Genomic DNA, 18,584 nt, shown 5'->3' on the forward strand with positions numbered 1-18,584 from the left:
TTGATCTGTAATGCCACTTTAGAGATTCTAACTAATAATATTAGATTTTCATCAACTCAGATTTGGTCGTGGATGCTGCTTTCAGCTGAAAAAAATCGAGTTAACTGCCTCTTGCCTTTTTCCTATTTATATTTTAACTGCATTGTGTGAGAATAATGTAACACCTTCATTCAGACAGAATTAGTCACTGACTTTATGTCGAAATCTTCAGCTTGTAGTAATCTCACCCACATTCAGCCAAGCAGGTAAGCACATACTGAAGTCTACAATTAAAATCCTTAATTAAATCCTTAAATTAAGCACATACTTAAATGCTTTGCTAAAGAGGGATATAATCTCCAACATGCTCAAGATAAAGTGTATGTTTAAGTGCTTTATTGAACCAGTGCTTTTGCTGCAACACAAAGTACATTTGCCAAGCAAAAGCTACTCCTATAGGTGAAATTCCATAAAAACTGGGGGATGGGGGAGCCTGTGGGCTTTTATCAACATAAACCACACGGCACCTCTCCTGACAGATCCCACCTGGAATGTTGGGAGGTGTAAAAACCTCTGGGATGGGATGTTGCCAGTGGATCAGCTGTGCAGGAACTGGACTGTGCTGGACAAAGGACAGGCCCAGCCTGGACGGCTGCTGGGGTCCACATGGCCGAGATTTTGGGCAGGCTTGAGCTCTGTGTTGACTTTGAGGAATTTACATATATTTCCAAATTGGAAATATATTTAAGAGAAGCATTTATGAATACCCCAGACAAAGAAATTCCCATTTTTTCCCCTATTGACTTCCTTGCATGAAGAGATACAAATTCATCCTCAATTTAAGTCATTACCTGACACCTTCTAGAGGCCTCCAGCCTGCCAGTGCTGCAAACTATACTGTGGTGTTCCAAACTATACTGTGGAATTGTCTGCAAAAATCTGTTGCTACTTTGGGATGTGGTGAAAGCCACTAACCTACCCCAGAGACACTGAGGAAAGGCTGGTCTCACCCAGGGCAGGTTTGTCCCCAGGACAGGTTTGTCCCCATCCAAACTCTCCCCAGAGGCAGCAGCTCCCACTGGCAGGACAGAGAACTGGTGATATTAAATTACATTCCAATTAAAATGTGACTTTGCTTTCACTCACAAGGAGAAGCCACTGGGCCATGCACAGACATGGATGATGGCTCATCCAGAAGTTACAAGTGTTTAATTATATGTGTTTTTATATACTATAAATGCAGTAGATAAACACAACCCCATTTACCAAGTCCTTTCTGTAGCATGGCTCTGGTGAATGAAGGCTCTGCTTGTTTGATTAAATGTGTTTTGGTACCACTCACATGGAATGTGGACCAGCCAGCGTGGGGTTGTGCCAGCACTTGAGAAAGCACGAGACTGAACAGGGTCCCCAAAATGAGGTTTTGAGCAACATAACCCTGATTATGGAGAAAATATGCAATAATAGCTCAGAGAAAGAGCAGCCTTCCAGTTTGTTCTAATCCCCATCCAACCTGGTCTTGAACACTTCCAGGGATGGGGCAGCCACAGCTTCTCTGGGCAAATGTGTGCCAGGGCCTCGCCACCCTCAGTGTAAAAACTTTCTTCCCTACATTTAGTCTGAATTTACCTTTTTTCAGTTAAAACCATTTCCCCAACCCCTGTGGCAACAGGACCTGCTAAAGGGTCTCTCCCCCAGACTTGCACTAAGGAACTGGAACATTTCCAGCCCTTGTGTCACAGAATTGATCCCACATGGGACACACCTGATGGTTTTGGTGGCCATGGGCCTGGCCCAGTCCTCTGTGTGTTTTATTTATTGGAGAGCTTCTAGAGCCAGATGAAGCTCAGCCCTTCTCAAAGCTGAGCTGCTGATGGGCTTCCCTGGGCCATGGCCCCACTCCAGCCCTGCCCTGCCCTGGGCTTCTGGCACCAGGATCCACACGGCCACTGGAGCACTGAAATCTCTCCTGGCCCCATTTTACTCATCTGAAACCCCTCTGAGAAGACAGGTAGCTTGTAGAGCTAGCAGCTCTGCTTTTGGGGATTGTTTCCCAGCCCCCTGCCAAGGGACCCACTTGCAGAACACAGTGTTCATGTCCTGCTTTCTGCTGGCAGGGCTGGGAATGACCCAGCCTGAATGAATTCATTACTCCCATCAAGTGCTAATAAAAGGAATTGTCGTTTTTAAGACAACTAATTTTTATTCCTTTCCCACAAGAAACTGAAGCCAGTGGCATTTCAGTGCACACAGCTGCTCCTTCCCAGGAAAAGGCCAGTCTGGGAGTGTGCTGGGACAGTCCTGGGACAGCGACCTGCCCAGGGACAAGTGGGCTGGGAAGAGGCTCCGCTCCCTTGGGGCGAGCCCAGCCCCACCTCTGCACCAAGGAAGGCAAAGCCTGAACTCTGTGTTGCCTTGCTGAAGTTTCCATTTCTCTGTTACAGCAGCCCCACGTTACAGCAGCAGCGATCCAAGCCTTTTTCCCCACTTTTCCCCACCCACAGCCGCTCCTCCCTCCCTGATGTGCTTCCCACTAACGAGCATCAGCCCAATTAGGCAGGGCCTGGAGTGCCCTGGGAGGGGGCAGCCAGACAGATTTGGTTAAAGAAACGATTCCTAATATTCAATAAATGGCAGTTTTAATTTCTTCTTCATACATGATCTTAAAATGAGATTTTAAATTTTTTTATTTATTCCATAAACAATATAACAAAACTCAGCAAGTTAACAATATGACGTTTTCACCATACAGAGTCAGTCACAAATATTTAAAACCTTTGCAACAAGAACAACAAAACCCAAAATATTACAAGAATAATTTACAAGAGGATCTATAAAACAGCAAAGCGCTCACAAATTTTCCAGTTTCCTTTACACAATATCACTACACTCTTTCACAACATTTCTTTTTATTACAAAATTCCCAACAAAAGTTTAATTTTTTTCTTTGTATTTTGGTTTTTAAAACCAGAAACTCTTAAGTATACATCCTTTTATTAACACCCGAAGGTGCAAAAAAAGGGAAACCTCACACATACAAACACTTCACAGCACTTTTCTAAGAAAAATATACACTTACAAAATATTTTACAAATTGGCACACTTAAAAATATACAAGATTTTGTAGGCGTCTTAGAGTGATCCTTAAGAATTATACTTCAATTGACTCTACAGAATATTTATAAAGCTTATTCTAAAAGAAAAAAGGCAAATCATTTCCAAACATGTTAAAATTGCAGTGTAAAATGTGGAACAGAAATGGATATGTTACATTCATAAAAAGGGCCATTTAATAGTTCTTAAATGCTCAAGGGGGGGAATAAAAGTTTTCTTTAGCACCATAAAACAGGAGCAACTTCCTAACGAGGTGCCTCTAGTTCTATGGAAGGGAACTCAAGGAGCAGTACATTCACATCTCTGGAGGCAGCAGTCGAAGCGCCCGGCCGGCGCCGGGGCAGCGGAACAGAGCAGCTCCTTGGATTTCTACCCTGCTTCCCACCGGGAGTAAGAGACAAAAGGAGTTTCACTGGTACCTTGGTTTTGTGTGTGTGGTTTAGTCTAGGTTTAAGTCTTCCCTTTGTGCTTTAGAAATGGACGTCTGTCTGTCTGTCTAGCTAGCGGAGGGTAGTGAAAAGACCAATTTTATTTCTCGTTTCCTTTTGCACCAAGTGTTTAAAGGCTCAGTAAACGTGTCTGGCAACCCAAGCGTCCTGCGAGATGGAGGGAATCCTCCTGCTTCAGATCCCAATTCCCTTAGATGGCTGTTACTCCACTGTCATTAGTGTCACTTGTTTACCTGAGAAACAGATTTGAAAAGCCTTGCTTCTACCACAGACATTGTACTTGGTTTATTTTATATATATTTTCTCTTTTTTTCTTTTTTTTTCTTTTTTTTTTGCATTATTTCACATGCTGAAGAGATAAAGAGGCACATTCTCCAATAGATGTCAGTGGTTTGAACCATGCAACCTCCACTGGACACCCTGGGAGCTGCACAGGCAAAGTCCAACACACTGAGCTGAGAAAGTAAAGACCGAGGGCCTGATCCTGCACCAACCCAAGTCCATGCTCCTGATCCTCTTCCCACCTACACTGACTTCAAGGGAGTTTCTCTTGGGACTTGACATCACTGGCTGGGAAAGCACTTGGGAGTGAGCTCCCACCTAAGTGCTCTGCTAGATCGGGAGCTTAGAGAAAGAACATGGTCCAGCAGCTAAAGGATGACAATGCTTAAAACATCTTTATTTTGGTTCCTGGCTTGTTTGGCCCATAATGCTGAAAAAATTAACAGCGATCCTGATTTTTTAAAAGAGCAAACAGTGCAGCAATGGTTCCTCCAAGCAACCACCAGCCAGCCTTGGCTTCTCCTCTCCAAGCCAACCCAGCCTCAGCAGGACAGCTCAGCATGGCAAGGACAGTCCTGTGGCACAGCATGGCAAGGACAGTCCTGTGGCTGTCCCTGCTTTCCTCTTGCTCCTCTTCCTCCTTCTCCCAAAAGGCCTGGCTACCTCTGGTCCACAAGTCATTATTCTCAAGATGTTTTTTAAAAACATCCATCCTCCTATGCTCAAAAAAAAAAAAAAAAGAAAAAAAAAGAAAAGCAAGATGTAAACCTGGTAAGATGTATTTTGTAATAAAAACCCAAAAGGTTTTTATTGGATCCCCATCACTGATATTTTTCTATTTACAAAACCTCTAAATGCAATTGATGGCCATGGGCTGGGTTGGCTCCTGCTGCAGAGTGGTGAGTACCACCTTGCCCTGTGGAGTTCTCCTCTCAGATGGGGATTTTACAACCTTTGGAAGTGCCTGGTCCCTGCTTTCTAATGCCAATGCCAATTCTTAGTCACCCAGACCACAGTGACACCACTGCTCAGCAGCAATGCTGATACCATCTTCCCATCCTGCATTGGAGTCAGAGTGAAAAGAGAAGAAGCAGAAAAGACATTTTAAGGGATACTGCAGAATAAACATCTTTTGTGTGGCTTGGGTCCATCGCTCCCAAGAGCCAACAAGCTCCTGGAGCCCAGCGAGGAGATGCAAGAGGAGGATGGAAGTTGCACTGGGACTGGGCAAGAGGATGGGCTGAGGTGAGAGCCAGCACAAGGCGAGGGAGCCCTGGGGGTGTGGGGTGGCAGCTGTGAGCAGTGCCATGAAAAACAAAAATGCAATTGGAGAACAAGAGTTTGTATGGTGAGGGATGAGGGAAAGGTGGGAAGTGAAAACCTTGAGGTAGTGATAGGCAGGTGGAGATGAATCCTGGGAAAGTAAAGTGCCGGCTCTTCAAGGAGTTGATCAGTAGGATCCCCTGGGAAACTGCCCTCAGGGACGAGGGAGCACAAGAGAGCTGGCAGATCTTTCAGGATGCTCTTCATAGAAAGCAAGAGCTCTCAATCCCCAGGTGTAAGAAATCAGGCAAGGAAGGCAAGAGATTGGCCTGGCTGAGTCGGGACCTGCTGGTCAGGCTGAAGGGCAAGAGGAGATGCACAGGCAGCAGGAGCAGGGATATCCTGGGAAGAGTACTGGGATACTGTCAGGTTGTTCAGGGACAGGGTGAGGAAGGCAAGGTGCAGATGGAGCTGGATGTGGCAAGAGACATGAAGAATAACAAGGGCCTCTACAGGTGTGTCAGCATGAAAAGGAAAGGTCAGAGCAGGTGTGACACAACTGGGAGACTGGCAACAACTGATGAGAAGGTTGAGGCAACCTCTCTTGGCATCTCCCATGAGTGGTGGAACCACAGGACAGGGATTGGAGGAGCAAAGTCCCTCCCACTGTAAGAGAGAATCAAGTTTGTGACCATCTGAGGAACCTGAATATACCTAAGACTATGGAACCTGATGAGATGCATCCCAGAGCCCAGAGGGAATCGGCTGGTGGAGTTGCCTAGTCACTCTCCACAGTATCTGAAAAGTCCTGGCAATCAGGTGAAGTCTTGGATGACTGGGAACATGAAACCATTGAACCACTGCCCTGTCAGCCTGCCCTCTGTGCCTGGGAACATCAGGACCAGATCCTCCTAGAAACTCTGCTGGGGCTCATGGAGGACAGGGAGGTGACTCAGGACAGCCAGCACAGCTTCACCAAGGGCAAGTCGTGCCTGGCCAGCCCAGGGGCCTTCTAGGATGGAGTGACTGCATCCATGGACAAGAGCTGGGCTCCAGCTGAGCAGGGCTCCAGGTGTCATTTGTCTGGACTTCTGTAAAACCCTTGACACAGTCCTCCACAACACCTTTCTAAACTGAAGAGAGACAGATTTGAAGGATGGAGTGTTCAGCAGATGAGGAATTGGTTGGATAGTCACATCCTGAGGGCAGTGCTCAACAGCTCACTGTCCAGGAGGACATCAGTGCTGAGTGCTGTCCCTCAGGGGTCTGTCCTGGGACCAGCAATGTGGAGTAGCTTCAGGTTTGCAGATGACACCGAACTGAGTGGTGAGGATAACACACCTGAGGAACAGAGTGACAACCACAGGGACAGGGACAAGGGCCCTGTGTCAAGAAGTGAGCCCAGGGGAACCTCATAAGGTTCAACAAGGCCAAATGCCATGTGCTGCACCTGGGATGGGGCAACCCTGGGATCCACAGGCTGGGAATGAAGGGATTTAGAGCAGCCCTGTCGACAAGGACTCGAGAAAGAAATTTTTTATGACGGTGGTGAAACGCTGGCTCAGGTTGCCCAGAGAGGTGGTGGCTGTCCCCTCCCTGGAAACATTCAAGGTCAGGTCAGTCAGGGCTCTGACCAACCTGGTCTAATAGCAGATGTCCCTGCTTTTTGCAGGGGAGTTGGACTAGATGGCCTTCAAAGGTCCCTTCCCACCCAAATACTCTCTAAGGATCAAAAGGGAGGAGGGCAAATGGTCGGCTCAAGGCAATTTCTAAATTTTGGGGTCAAGCAGCAGAGCGCTGACCTTTTCAGACACAGGGAAGAGTCAGTGCCACACCAGGAGGGACCCAGGCTCTTTAACACCTCCCCAGCAGAGATTTTTGGAGGACCTGCGATGACCACCAAAGCTGTCAGCAACTGGAATGGTAGAAGGACTGAAGGAGAGCAACAAGGCAGCTGGAACTTGTGATTAACACTGTCCTGAAACACCCAGCTGGGTATTCATGAATTAAACAGTCAATGTGTTTCATGCCTGATCTTCATGCCCTATTGCACATTCCTCACATGCAGTAAATATTGCTATCCCATCCAGTACAAGGGGTTTTATTCTGAGTCCAATATTCATAACTTTAAGCATAAGGAGCACAGTGCAGGCCAGGTGAAATGTGCTTTCAGCTGATGGTTCTGGGTCAGAAAGAAGGTCTGTGCCACATCCCAGCCCTGGGCCTGACCTGTCTCTGTAAGAGCAGGAGCCAGAACATCCAAAAGAAGGGAGCTGCCAGACCCACTCCTGCAGCACGTGGGGGGAATGATCAAAAAGTGGGATATGCCAACACCAAAGCAGTGGTTGGAGCTTGTAGTATTTGATGAGCCTGTGAATAGAAAAGAGAGCTGCTGGGGAAGCAGGGAGAGTGTGGTGGCTGCAGGCCAGCCCAAGAGCCCAGGGATGGAGGCCTACCACAGCTCTTGTCTCCAGATAAATCCTGAGCATCTTCTGGATCTCCCTCCTGGAGCCAGAGCTGGGGTGGGACACTGCATGCCACGGGGCACCAGGGACCACTCTCATCCAGAGCAACCCACTCCAGGCAACACCAGCATTTATTCCATGAAAAAATGAACTTACAGGATGTTTTTTTAATTTTTTTTTTTCAGAGTTCGTCCTTTCACCTGTTAAATAAAAGACAATGCAACTACCGAGCTGTTCTCTCTGGGATCGCAGAGCTGAGCTGAGCTGCACCCCAAGACTTGTAAGAGCTGAAAACATGATTCTAAACTAACACTCTGCATCTCCACTTTGATTTTAAGTGATTGCCCTGCTTTTCTGCTAAATTAATTTAAACCAATTCTGCCGCTTTGCCTGGCACGTGGGTAGGAAAAAACTGACTTGGGAGGAAACCTGAGCCCAGTCCTGCCCTCTGTGTGACACCAGTCTACACCTGTGGCCGTGTCAGCAACATGATCTGTCCACTGCTAGAAAGGCTCCTCTTCCTCACCGCCTGCTATTGCATAAGGTGTCCAAGCCTCACATCCTTCTGCTCCCAATGGCTCCCAGGGCTCTTGCATATCAAGGTTTTTCACGAGAAATCAGCAGCAAAACGCACAGGCTCTCAGTTGCACAAGGAAAATAGATCTTTGTTGGGTTCCTTATTCTCGTGGAGGGCGAGGGTGTGGTGAGGAGGGTTACAAATAAGGCCTTTCAAGAATACATTTAGCATTCAGTATTTAACGCTGTCTGAATAAAGTCCAGTCATGATCCGGCCCTGATTGGTGAGATCACAAATAGCTCCATTGGTTGTATTTGTTTCATGAACTGAATCAAATAAAAGGTTGAGAGTTGTATTTTAAATGAATGACTCTGCTTTTGAAAGTTCAAACTATATTGGCATCGCAAGGTTAGACATGGAGGAAACACCAAAGCTATGATGGGAGAGCGCTTCTGACAGGCTCTGCATCGAAAATGTTTCAGAAACTATTCAAAGGAAAAGTGAATAGCACTCAATGTATGAAATGTATTAGTTCTGTTTTTATACCTATTTCAGAATTTATCCCAGGTTCTTATAAAATATATAAAACTGAGATACAAAGAATTAGCAATGTAACTTTGCATTTCAAATGATCTTCAGCTACAGGTTTTGCTTTAAGAAAACAGACACTTGAAAAGCAGCTGTTCTGTAGTCTCTAGATGCAGACACTTGAGTTCCTGGCAAACTTACCGTCAGTGGTTTTCTGAACTCCTCCACCATTGCAACTCTCTCCTATAATGAAACTCAACATTTCACCATTAAGATTTTCTGCTCGTGGTTTCAAAGAGAGGACGTTACCATTTCCCAGCATCGCTTTCAAAGTTCCTTTTTTCCTTTTTTTTTTCCCCCCTTTTTGTTTCTCTTTTTTTTTTTTTTTTTTCTTCCCTTTATGAGCTTTAAACCACAGGGTGAATCCATGAAATGAGGTAAGTAAATTTGGCACACTTCTAGTCATGTCCATAAAACTTTTGGTAAGTTGTATCAGTGAACAATATCGTTTTTCATTGTGAGTTACAGGTGCTTTCGAAGGGGGGTGGTTAGTACTTAACAACTGGAATGTTTCTAGTAAAACCAAAAGGCATAGCTGCAGAAAACACTCACAACCCAATGTTGATAGAGAAGTAAAAATATATACAATACAGTCACTTGTTCATAGTTTGGCACAATTTTTTGTTGTTGTGGGTAATAGTGCATAAACTACTGTACAACAGTATGACTTTTAAAACAGTCTTTCACAGAGAATACCAGATTAGGTTTGCTTTCAAATAATAAAATTCCCACAATTTCAAACTCTTCATTTCAGCACTTACATTTCAACAGACCACAAGGCAGATTTCGAAAAGGAACCGATGGGGGAAAAAAAAGAAAAAACAACTGGAAAAAAAAAATGGTAAGAAAAGAACCAAACATCAACCGTCTTTCTAGAAAAGGGAGTCTCTTCTTCAAATACAGGAAAACCCAAAAATGCTGTTTCTGCTTTAAGAAGAATGGAGTCTGATTCCCTGCAGGAAAAAATCAAACATTTGATGCCATCTTAGTTAGCTCGTCCGGAGTCACCACGACGGAGCGAACGCGCTAAAGGCGGGCGGGTAGAGAAGATGCAGCTTTAGATGATGCAGGTTAGGAGACACAACAGCAGAGGGGGCCAGAAAGCACTCAAAAATTGCCACGTGAAGCTCAATTAGGAACGAGTTCTCATTTGCAAAGTAAAGAGCCTTTAAGTTTTGAGATCTTGGCTTTTGGATGCAGAACCTCTTTTTTTTTTTTTTGTGGTTTATTTTTTACAAAATGTTCCAAAAAAAAAAAAAAAGTCTTTCCTTGTCAAAATCATTAAAAAGAGCGTGTAATTTTTTTTTTTTTTTTTTTTTAGTTTTTGTTTTTCCCCCAATAAATAAGTAATTAAAAACTGAAGAAGCCAAACAGCAGAAAAGAGTAGCCTTGTTAGTTTTTTTAACCCCAGCCAAGCCAGAAAATTGGTCATTCTTTTAGGTAGCTTGCAAGTCATAAGTATTTTCATGCATTTAAAAATAATAATTAAGAAAACCAATCAAACAAAAAAAGAAACCAACCCCAAAACCAAAACCAACCAAAACTGTAAAAGGGGAATGTCTTTTTTTTTTTTTTTTTTTTTCTCATGCAAACTTTTGCTTTCAGGAAGGAAAAACTGAGGAACAGCGGGCCTAGCAGGTGGGAGGGAGGTTAGGGGCATTCCAGCCAGTTTGGTGCAGCATTACCTCAGTTTCTCAAAAGCAGCTGTCACGGGTGGGTCCTTGTGGGGCTGTTCGCGGTCCGTCCGCTTGATTTTACAGTTCTCATCCCTCAGTGATTTCGAACTGGATTTATGACGGTAGAGTTTTTTATGGGTAGGTCCATTATTGCCTAAAGTGCTCAGGTTACTATAGTTTTTATCAAAAAAGGGAGCGTGAATGTCCGTGGTGAAGCCGGTGGAGCAGTTGGGGCGACCGGGGTCGCAGGTCACAGCTTTGCTGTTTTTGCTTGAGCCCTTGTTGTTTGACTTGTGGCTCTTCGCCGCCCCCGGCGAGCCACCGTTCGCCTTCTTCTTCGACTCTTGGGATGTCCCTGCCAAAATTTTAAGAGTTTTCAGTTTCAGGCTGTTGGACTCCGGTGACCGGAAGATGTCTGGAACGCTGTTGTGGCCGACGGGCCCCCACAAGGGCTCGATGGAGGCCATCATAAACCTCTGCACATCGGCCATTCCCGACGCGATGTTGGACAGGATGTTGGAAGGCTCCTCGAACTCCCTCTGGTCGTCGTCCAGGAGGCTGGTGGCGTTGCCCAGGCTGGCCTCTGACCAGCCCGTGCCGCCCTCTTTTCCCAGCGCCCACTCTCCAGAGAGCCCGTTGTGCTTGCCCAGCTTCACCCCCGCCGGGCCGCAGTGCTGAGTGCCCTCGGCCACGCCCTTGGTGGCCGTGGCCACGGTGCCCAGCTGAGTGACCACCCTGCCACCAACAGCTGGAGCCTTCTCGCCGTTGACTCCTGCTGCGTTTTTCCCTTTCCTGGTGGATTTGGGTGCCTGCCTGGAGTTTTTCCCTTGCGGCTTATCGGTTCCTTTGTTGGTTTTGGGCGATTTTTTCCGGGTGGCTTTCTGGGAAGAGCTTTGGTTTGTACCCACATTCTTGCTGGATGAACTTTTCCTCTTCGATTTTGACACTTTGCTATTGGTGCTAATTTGACCAGATGGCTCATTAAATGTTGACAAGCATGGACTCTTTTCGAGAAGGCTGACAGAATCTTCATCGTTGAACATATGGAACTGGAACTGGTGATTATTTAAAGCAAACCCATTATCTGCCTGATCCTCGGTCTGCAGGACCCCACAGTTCCACTTGACCTTCTCGGAACTGTTGAGGGAGGCCTGGGGGCTCTCCTGAAAGCCCTTCAGGGTGCCCAGAGGCTTGGCATCGGAGCCAGCTATCTGAGGGGACAGGTTGGGAGTGTCTGGAGGGGACATCTCCGAAAGCGACGACTGGCGGAACCTATCAGGCGTGAAGTTGGAAATGTCTAAAAGGTCCGTGGACTCCTTCAAAGGGGTGATTTCATCTATGCTCTGCTGGATCACTAGCTTGGGACTGCAGTGGGCCAAGAAATCATCATTAATATCATCCTCGCCGTCCTTTTCACAAGACTTTAAACTTAAAGAACTGTAATTGCTAGAACTAACTGACAATGAACCCACTGAATCAAAACTAATGAGCCTGCCATCATCCGTACTGAGTGTACCTCGTTGGAAATGAAAGCGCCCCTCTCCATTATTGAAATGACATGACTGATAAGAATCATCAGACTGCACTTGTTGGCTATCCGGCATGTAATTTTTTTGGTATAGCAATTTGCCGCTATTCAGATTGACTTGAGTGTATCCCGAGGCGGGGAGGCCGTCGGTGCCCGGGGCGAACTCGCTCGGCATTCCGGCCGCCTCCGGCACGTCCCCGGGGAAGTCCTGGCGCTCGCTGCCCTTGCTGGCCGGCCACATGCTGCCGAAGCCGCCCTGCTCCATCTCCAAGTGGCCGGGCGACTGCTGCAGCTCCGACTCGGAGGGCGGGGAGAGCACGCAGCTCTGCGCCGGCTGCAGGGCCGGGAAGGGCTTTTCCGGCGGGACGATGCTGGGGAGCGGGTGCTGCTGCTGCTGCTGCTGCTGCTCGGAGGGGTGCTGGGCGAAGTACGGGATACCCGTGTTGCTCGACAGATCTGAAGCATCTAACAACGTCTGCAGATACCCTCCGGGGATCAGGGGTACATTGGTGGTGATATTAGCAGATGGCAGAGGCTTGTCTGAAGAGGAGGTGGATGGTAGGAAAGGAGAATTTTTAGCAACCTTATCCTCGTGGCACTCTGGGAGATGGGAGCTGTCTGAAGCACAGGGACTGTTTTCGTCCTTCAGACGCGCTGCGGAGTCCTGGTTTTCCAGTGCTGGGGAGTCCTCCGCCGTACTGGTGGCAGCTTTAATCTTCTTGCACTTCAACCTGGCTTCACTTTTGAATTTGATTCTGCGGAGCACCTTCCGCTCCGTCCCCTTGTGCTCCCGCTCCTGCGGTTTGCATTTCACGGCGATGCCCGCGATGTCGTGGACGTGTAATCCGTTGGCACAGCTGGGGGTGGCAATGGCTAATGCCGGCAGCCCTTTCAGGCCCACGTCCTCCTTACTGCTGCAAGGCTGCTTGTGATCAGAGGAGCAAGAGCCCAGCTTGTTCACTGATTGCTCGATGGCTTTAATTCTTTGAATCCGGTGCCTGTTTGCTAGCTTGCATTTTCGCTTCCGTGGGTGAGGGAGGAACGAAGCATCTGAGCCGTTAAGATAGAAATTCTGCTTGTGGTAGAGAGACGATCTGAGCAAATCCAGCCGGCTCTGCTGCCTCTCCTGCCAGAAGCCCTTCAGCGGGGCCAGCTTCTTGTATTTGCTGAGCAGCTCCTCGTTCAGAGTAACAGTTGTCTCGTTGGCATCCACTTTGCTGAGCTTCACCAGCATATGCTTCTCCCCTTTAAACCTGTTAATGATGATGTACTTGATGATCACGGGGGGCTCCTTGCGAGAGACTTTTCGCCGTTTCTTGGGGCACCACTCGTCGTCGTCCTCCTCCTTGGGCCCATCCGGGAGCCACTCCTTCTTGTCCAGGATCTTCTCGTTCTCGATGGAGTCCACATCGTACAGGTAGTCGTCGCTGTATCGCACTTTCCTCTTGGCCCGCAGCCCGTAGTTCTGCTGGATGAAGGAGCCGGAGTGGTCCCGGGCCAGGTACCGGCTGCAGTCCTTGATGTCCCGCAGCACGTCGTAGGAGGACTCCGTGCAAGTGCTGTCGTCGCTGAACTCCCCGGAGTCCTCTGTGGAATTCACCGAGTCCAAGAAGTGGCTCCTCTTGGAGCCCACGTACTGCACCATCTCTGTGCTGTTGCAAGATTTATTTAAGGCAGCTTTCTCCTCCTCCTCACCGTCCTCTTCCTCGCCGTCCTCCTCCTCCTCCCCCCAGATGATGCCTTCCTCGGATTTGAATTGAGAAGGGTCGGTGGCACCGCTGGGCCCCCTTTTCAGGGTGCTCCTGCTGTCCCTTTTGGTGCAGTTGCTGAACACGCTGGGGAAGAAGTTGAACTGGGCGTCCTCTTGTAGCGTGGTGGTCTTCTCCCGCACGTTGTCCTGGAAAGATTCGTATCTAATCTTTAGGGAGCAGACATCACTTCCCAAGGTGGAGTCGTCATCATCGAACATGTAATTGTCCACGTCTTCCTCAGAAAACAGATTTACAGAAAGCTCATTTTTGGAGCAGAGGTCAAGCAGCTCAATTTTACTTTCACTAATGAAAGATTCAAAATAGCCCCATTCCTGGTTGGGATTTGTTAGTAAAGGTTCCTCACCATTGCATTTGTCTAATAGTAATCCCTCGTAATAATTTTTCTGAGTGGGGTCCTCTGAATCACTGTCAGATTTCTCTGCATCTCTTTTGTCCGCTGCCCTCGATTTATGCATAGGGAAGCTTAAAAGCTGGTCTGAAAGCAGTTGATCCCCATATCTCATGGTTTCTCCTGTGCTCATGCAGTGAATCCCTATATCAGAGACCGAACAGGTGTCATAATCCCTATTTATATCCCCCACTTTCAAGCTTATTCCCGGCTCCGCATCAATGCCGTCCTTGGATTCGATGAAGCAGCCCAGACAGGTCCGGCTCGGCTGCATCAGGCAGTCTCCCGTCAGCGCCGACATCCCCCCGGGCTCCATCATGGTGAACGGAGCCTTCTCGCAGTCGCCCGGCAGCGACCAGGAGCTCATGCCCTTGGTCACGCAGGACGTCAGGGAGATGGCGTGGGCCGAGGAGTCGTCCGAGGCGTGCTCGGGGACATCCGTCAGGCGCAGCGGCGACGGGGGGCTCAGCAGGCACGGCTTCTTGGCCGCCGGGGCGCGGTGGCACGCGGGGCCCTCCTTGGGAGCCGCGCTCAGCGCCGGGAACGGCGCCGCCGCCTCGGCCGCGCTGCAGGGCCTCTCGTCAGCGTCCAGGGCGTGCGGCTCTGCGGGGATGGAGCAAAGGGAGAGAAACACACAGGGGTTACCACCCGTGGAGGTAGGAGAGGAGAGAGGGTTACAAAGGTTACCACCCCGCTCCCCTTCTCCCAGTGACTTTTCCCAAGTGCTCCTTTGGGAAGCCCTTCCCAGCAATCCTGGATCCGGTTAACGTGGGGATGTGCAGAGGTAAACAGGCTGCTCCCTGCAGCCAGCTGGAAGAGGTACAAGAGTACGTTTAAAACACGCAACGCATCCGCTCTTCCCTCCTCATATCCATACGGTTACCTGGAAACTGCCTCTCAAACCTCACAATGTTATTAAAAAAACAAAACAAGCCTAATAAAAATGTTCTCATTAACATTGAAAAAATTAACAGGAAAGTGAGATTCTTAAAGAAACAAAGCACCCCCCCTGCGGGGTCTGAGCTTGCACACACCTGAGCTGCTTTGCTGCTCCGGAGTCAGGGAGTGAAGGCTGATTTTAAAAACCCAGCGGTCTTTTTGTCACTGTCCACGCCAAGGGAAGGCAGAAGATAACACAGAGTTTAAAGCAATTATTGTTAGAATTATTGTGGGGTTTGCCATTCTTCCCTAATCGCTAAAAATGCCTTTTTAGTCATGTAAGGATTTTTTAACCTAAGGATTTTTTTAGTTTTACCTCGTTGCGCTTCTTTTATGGCAGAATAAAGTTATGAATGTACTTTTATCTGACTCCTGGCTCAACGGACGGTATGACCCTTGAAATTTAAATACGATGTCTTTTCATCCATGAACGCGCTCTGATATCTCTGCATTAAAAAAAAATATATTCCAATGAGTGCATTCATCCCAGCCAGAGAGCTCTGCCAACTCAGAGCCTGGTGCTTTTGTCAGGGCTCAGGTCTTTCCTTTTTGGTGGCTCTGCTGAAGGCAGAGGGGCGAGAGCCAAAGCTTTCCAAGGAGGGACAAGTGCTTTAAAACACAACTGGAGCACCAGGATGTGGCATTAAATGGGGCATGCAAAGGGATTTATTTGGCTGCTGCGACCCTCCACGAGTGCTCTTATTCCAAACTGAGAGGAAAGTGAGTCTCCTGCATCCTTGGCAGCCTGGGGAGGGGAGGCTGGTGCTGGCCCAGCACAGTGGAAAACCCTCCAGGTAGGGAGGATGGAAAGGAACAGGATGCCATGGAAAGAGTGGGGTGCCTGCCTGTGCCAAGCAGGAGGTCAAAACCCCCTGATTTCATCCCAAACATTCCCATAAGTTTTGTGCTACAGGAGCCTTAGGGATGGAGCCATCAGTGAAGTCTGAACAAAGCACAAACTGCAGCTGGAGCCTCGCAGCACTCCCAGGACTTTAAACCTTTTCCCAAAGACTCCCTAACTCCAGCCAGAAGTGCAATGCAATGCCTGCCTTCATCTTCAACACGTATGACTTGGGAAAGGCCAGACTGGCTTGCTTGAAAATGGTTAAAAAAAGGAAATAAATAAAAAAGCTGATTTTTGAGTCCCTCCCACCAGTCTTCAGATCAGAAATGCAGAGGTGGTATCTTTTTCCTTAAGCACCAAAACAAATTAACCAGTGCAGTTCCACTTCAGAAGTAAAATAAAATAAAAATCAGCTTGGAGCTGACAGGAAGCATGGAAAATTTGAGGATAAAAGAAGAATGTCTGTGAATGCTGTAAGACTCAAAGAAGGGGGAGGCAGAAAGCTGAAATTCAATCTCAAAAGCTGCATTCAATAGGCAAAGCTGCTATTATATAAAATAAACCCTCTCTGGGCATTTCTTTAGGTTTATACTTGTGCGAGTGAACTTAACTCTTGTGAAATACAAATGCCAAAACCTGATTTTCTGGGGCTCCATATCAGCCTGAAATCAGGCCTGTGTTCAAGTGATGCTCCAAGGGAATACAGTTCACACAGAAAATGCTGGAGAAGCAAAACCACTTTTCCCAGATTCCCTCAGCACCCACCCAACAGCACATGGGCAAGGGGAGGTGGCAGCTCCAGAGCTTTGTGCTGGCTCCTGGCCTTGGATTCAGCAGCAACTCCCACACAGCAGTGTTCAAACTGGAAGTTTAAACTGACAGAGGGGAGGCTGGGATGGGATGTGGGGAAGGAATTCTGAGCTCTGAGGGTGGGCAGGCTCTGGCACTGTGGCTGCCCCTGGATCCCTGGGAGTGTCCAAGGTTGGATGGAGCTTGGAGCAGCCTGGAATAGTGGAAAGTGTCCCTGCCCATGGCAGGGGGTGGCACTGGATGGGCTTTAAGGTCTCTTCTAACCTACAGCAGCGTTATGTCTAATTAAAGCACTTTTTAAGCCCTGTTTAATTGAATTCCATGGAATTGGTGTGAGGTTCTAAAAAAACCCCTCCTTACTGATCAGGGCAGCACTGACTTTGTCGTCCACTGGATCAGACAAAGGGACCATGGCTACAGAATCCCTCTGCAGCTCCAGCAGCTGCAGCTGCACCCTGGGTAGTCAGGAAGGGGATGGGCTGACAGGGACAGAACCTCCCAAATTCCATCCCAGGGGCAAGTGTGAGCATGTGCCTCACCTGCCACCAGCACCAGCTGTGGGGCCCTCAGGGGCACCCACGTGGCTGGAGTTGCTCCAAGGTTTTGGCAAGGAACATTTGTCTCTACCACCTTGTACAGAGCTGACAGAAAGATCTGAACATATGTCAGAGGACCAAGTCCTTGACATCTAACAGGATCAAATTTATATATAAATAAAATATATCTATCTATCTATCTCAAGATTTATGGGCCAATACAAAATGTAAAAAGCCATGAAATTAAACATAAAACACATTGAAGAATGAAAGCATCAGGCTCTGCCTCCCCTCTGCATTTACTGTGGCCAGAGATTACAGTCCAAATGACCTCAGAAAATGCTCAGAGGCCTATTTATTTCAATCAGGGTTTCAGACAGCTGAGCACTGTTACTCCTAATTAGTTATTCTGAGAGCAAATATAGAATCAATGAAATAGACACAAAGTTGGGCATTCTGGGAGGCTGCTGCAAGGGGCTGATCCTTCCCCACCCCTGTTGGTGGCTCCCAGGAACACCACCTGTCTGTGTAGAAAAGGGATTACAGGATAGGGAATCCCATGTCCTGGGTGATGGGACACAGGCAAGAACGAGCTCACAAATCCAACCTTCCCTTCCCACTAATCCTGGCTCCTTTCTCCCACCCAATCTCTAATTTTCCCCCAGTTTTTAGGGACTAAGCATCCTTCAGCTAAATCTTGCTACTACTGGCTAATGGCATGGTAATGCCAAGAGAGGGGAAGATTCCCAACAAGCTACAAAGCCCTGGATGACTTTTCCCCCAAGAAACCAAACTAAAATCTCTAACTCAAACTGCATGTGCACATAAACATTTCCAGCCATGCCCATGCACAGGTAAAAGCAGTTCTTGTTAAGGCCTAAAAAGGTGTAGATTTATGGCTGGAATGATTCCTGTGCAGAAAACACCCATTTACTCCCCTGCTCCACGCTGCAGAGATACCCACAAACTGCTAATATTAAATGCACAAAAGGAATTAGGAAAATAAGTTGGCTTCCAAGTTGTCGCTGCTCCCTCATGTACCATAATTAAGTTCCTTACCATTTTCTTTCACCCCATTAATCAGGATAGTTTCTTGGTCTTCTGAGGCACAATCCTGCTCTTGTTGGTCATCCATCAATTTAACCTCTTTCTGTTCACTCCATGCCCCACTGCATCTGGCCAACCTGCACATTTCCAGAAACACAACCACAGTCAGTGCAATCCCCAGGATCAGCTCAAGGAACCGTGAATAAAAAATAACAACAATAAAACACCCCCACGCTGCCTGCAGCCTCCTTAAGAGGACAAATCCAATTTATTTAGGCTCTCAGCTTGTCACTTTTCCACTCCAAAAGCCAAGTCCCATGTGTTTTCAGCAAGGTGAAAATGTTGTGTCTCAGCATGTCCTTTCCCCAAGTCCTGCTCTGGGAGGTG

At 47.7% G+C, this 18,584-nt stretch overlaps 1 protein-coding gene across 1 annotated transcript; it reads right to left on the reverse strand.

Annotated features, from left to right (window-relative positions):
- Positions 1 to 9,372: 9,372 nt before the first annotated feature.
- On the reverse strand, positions 9,373 to 18,285 carry NEXMIF (neurite extension and migration factor; the record flags this gene model as incomplete). Its single annotated transcript, XM_084213171.1, has 3 exons — positions 9,373 to 9,610; positions 10,343 to 14,624; positions 18,210 to 18,285. 3 exons carry the CDS (start codon positions 18,283 to 18,285, stop codon positions 9,415 to 9,417), a joined length of 4,554 nt encoding a protein of 1,517 aa, XP_084069297.1. The 3' UTR covers positions 9,373 to 9,414.
- Between the last annotated feature and the right edge of the window lie 299 nt (positions 18,286 to 18,584).

This window comes from Fringilla coelebs (genome assembly GCF_963513975.1).
Source record: "Fringilla coelebs genome assembly, chromosome: 11".
Classification (NCBI taxonomy): domain Eukaryota; kingdom Metazoa; phylum Chordata; class Aves; order Passeriformes; family Fringillidae; genus Fringilla; species Fringilla coelebs.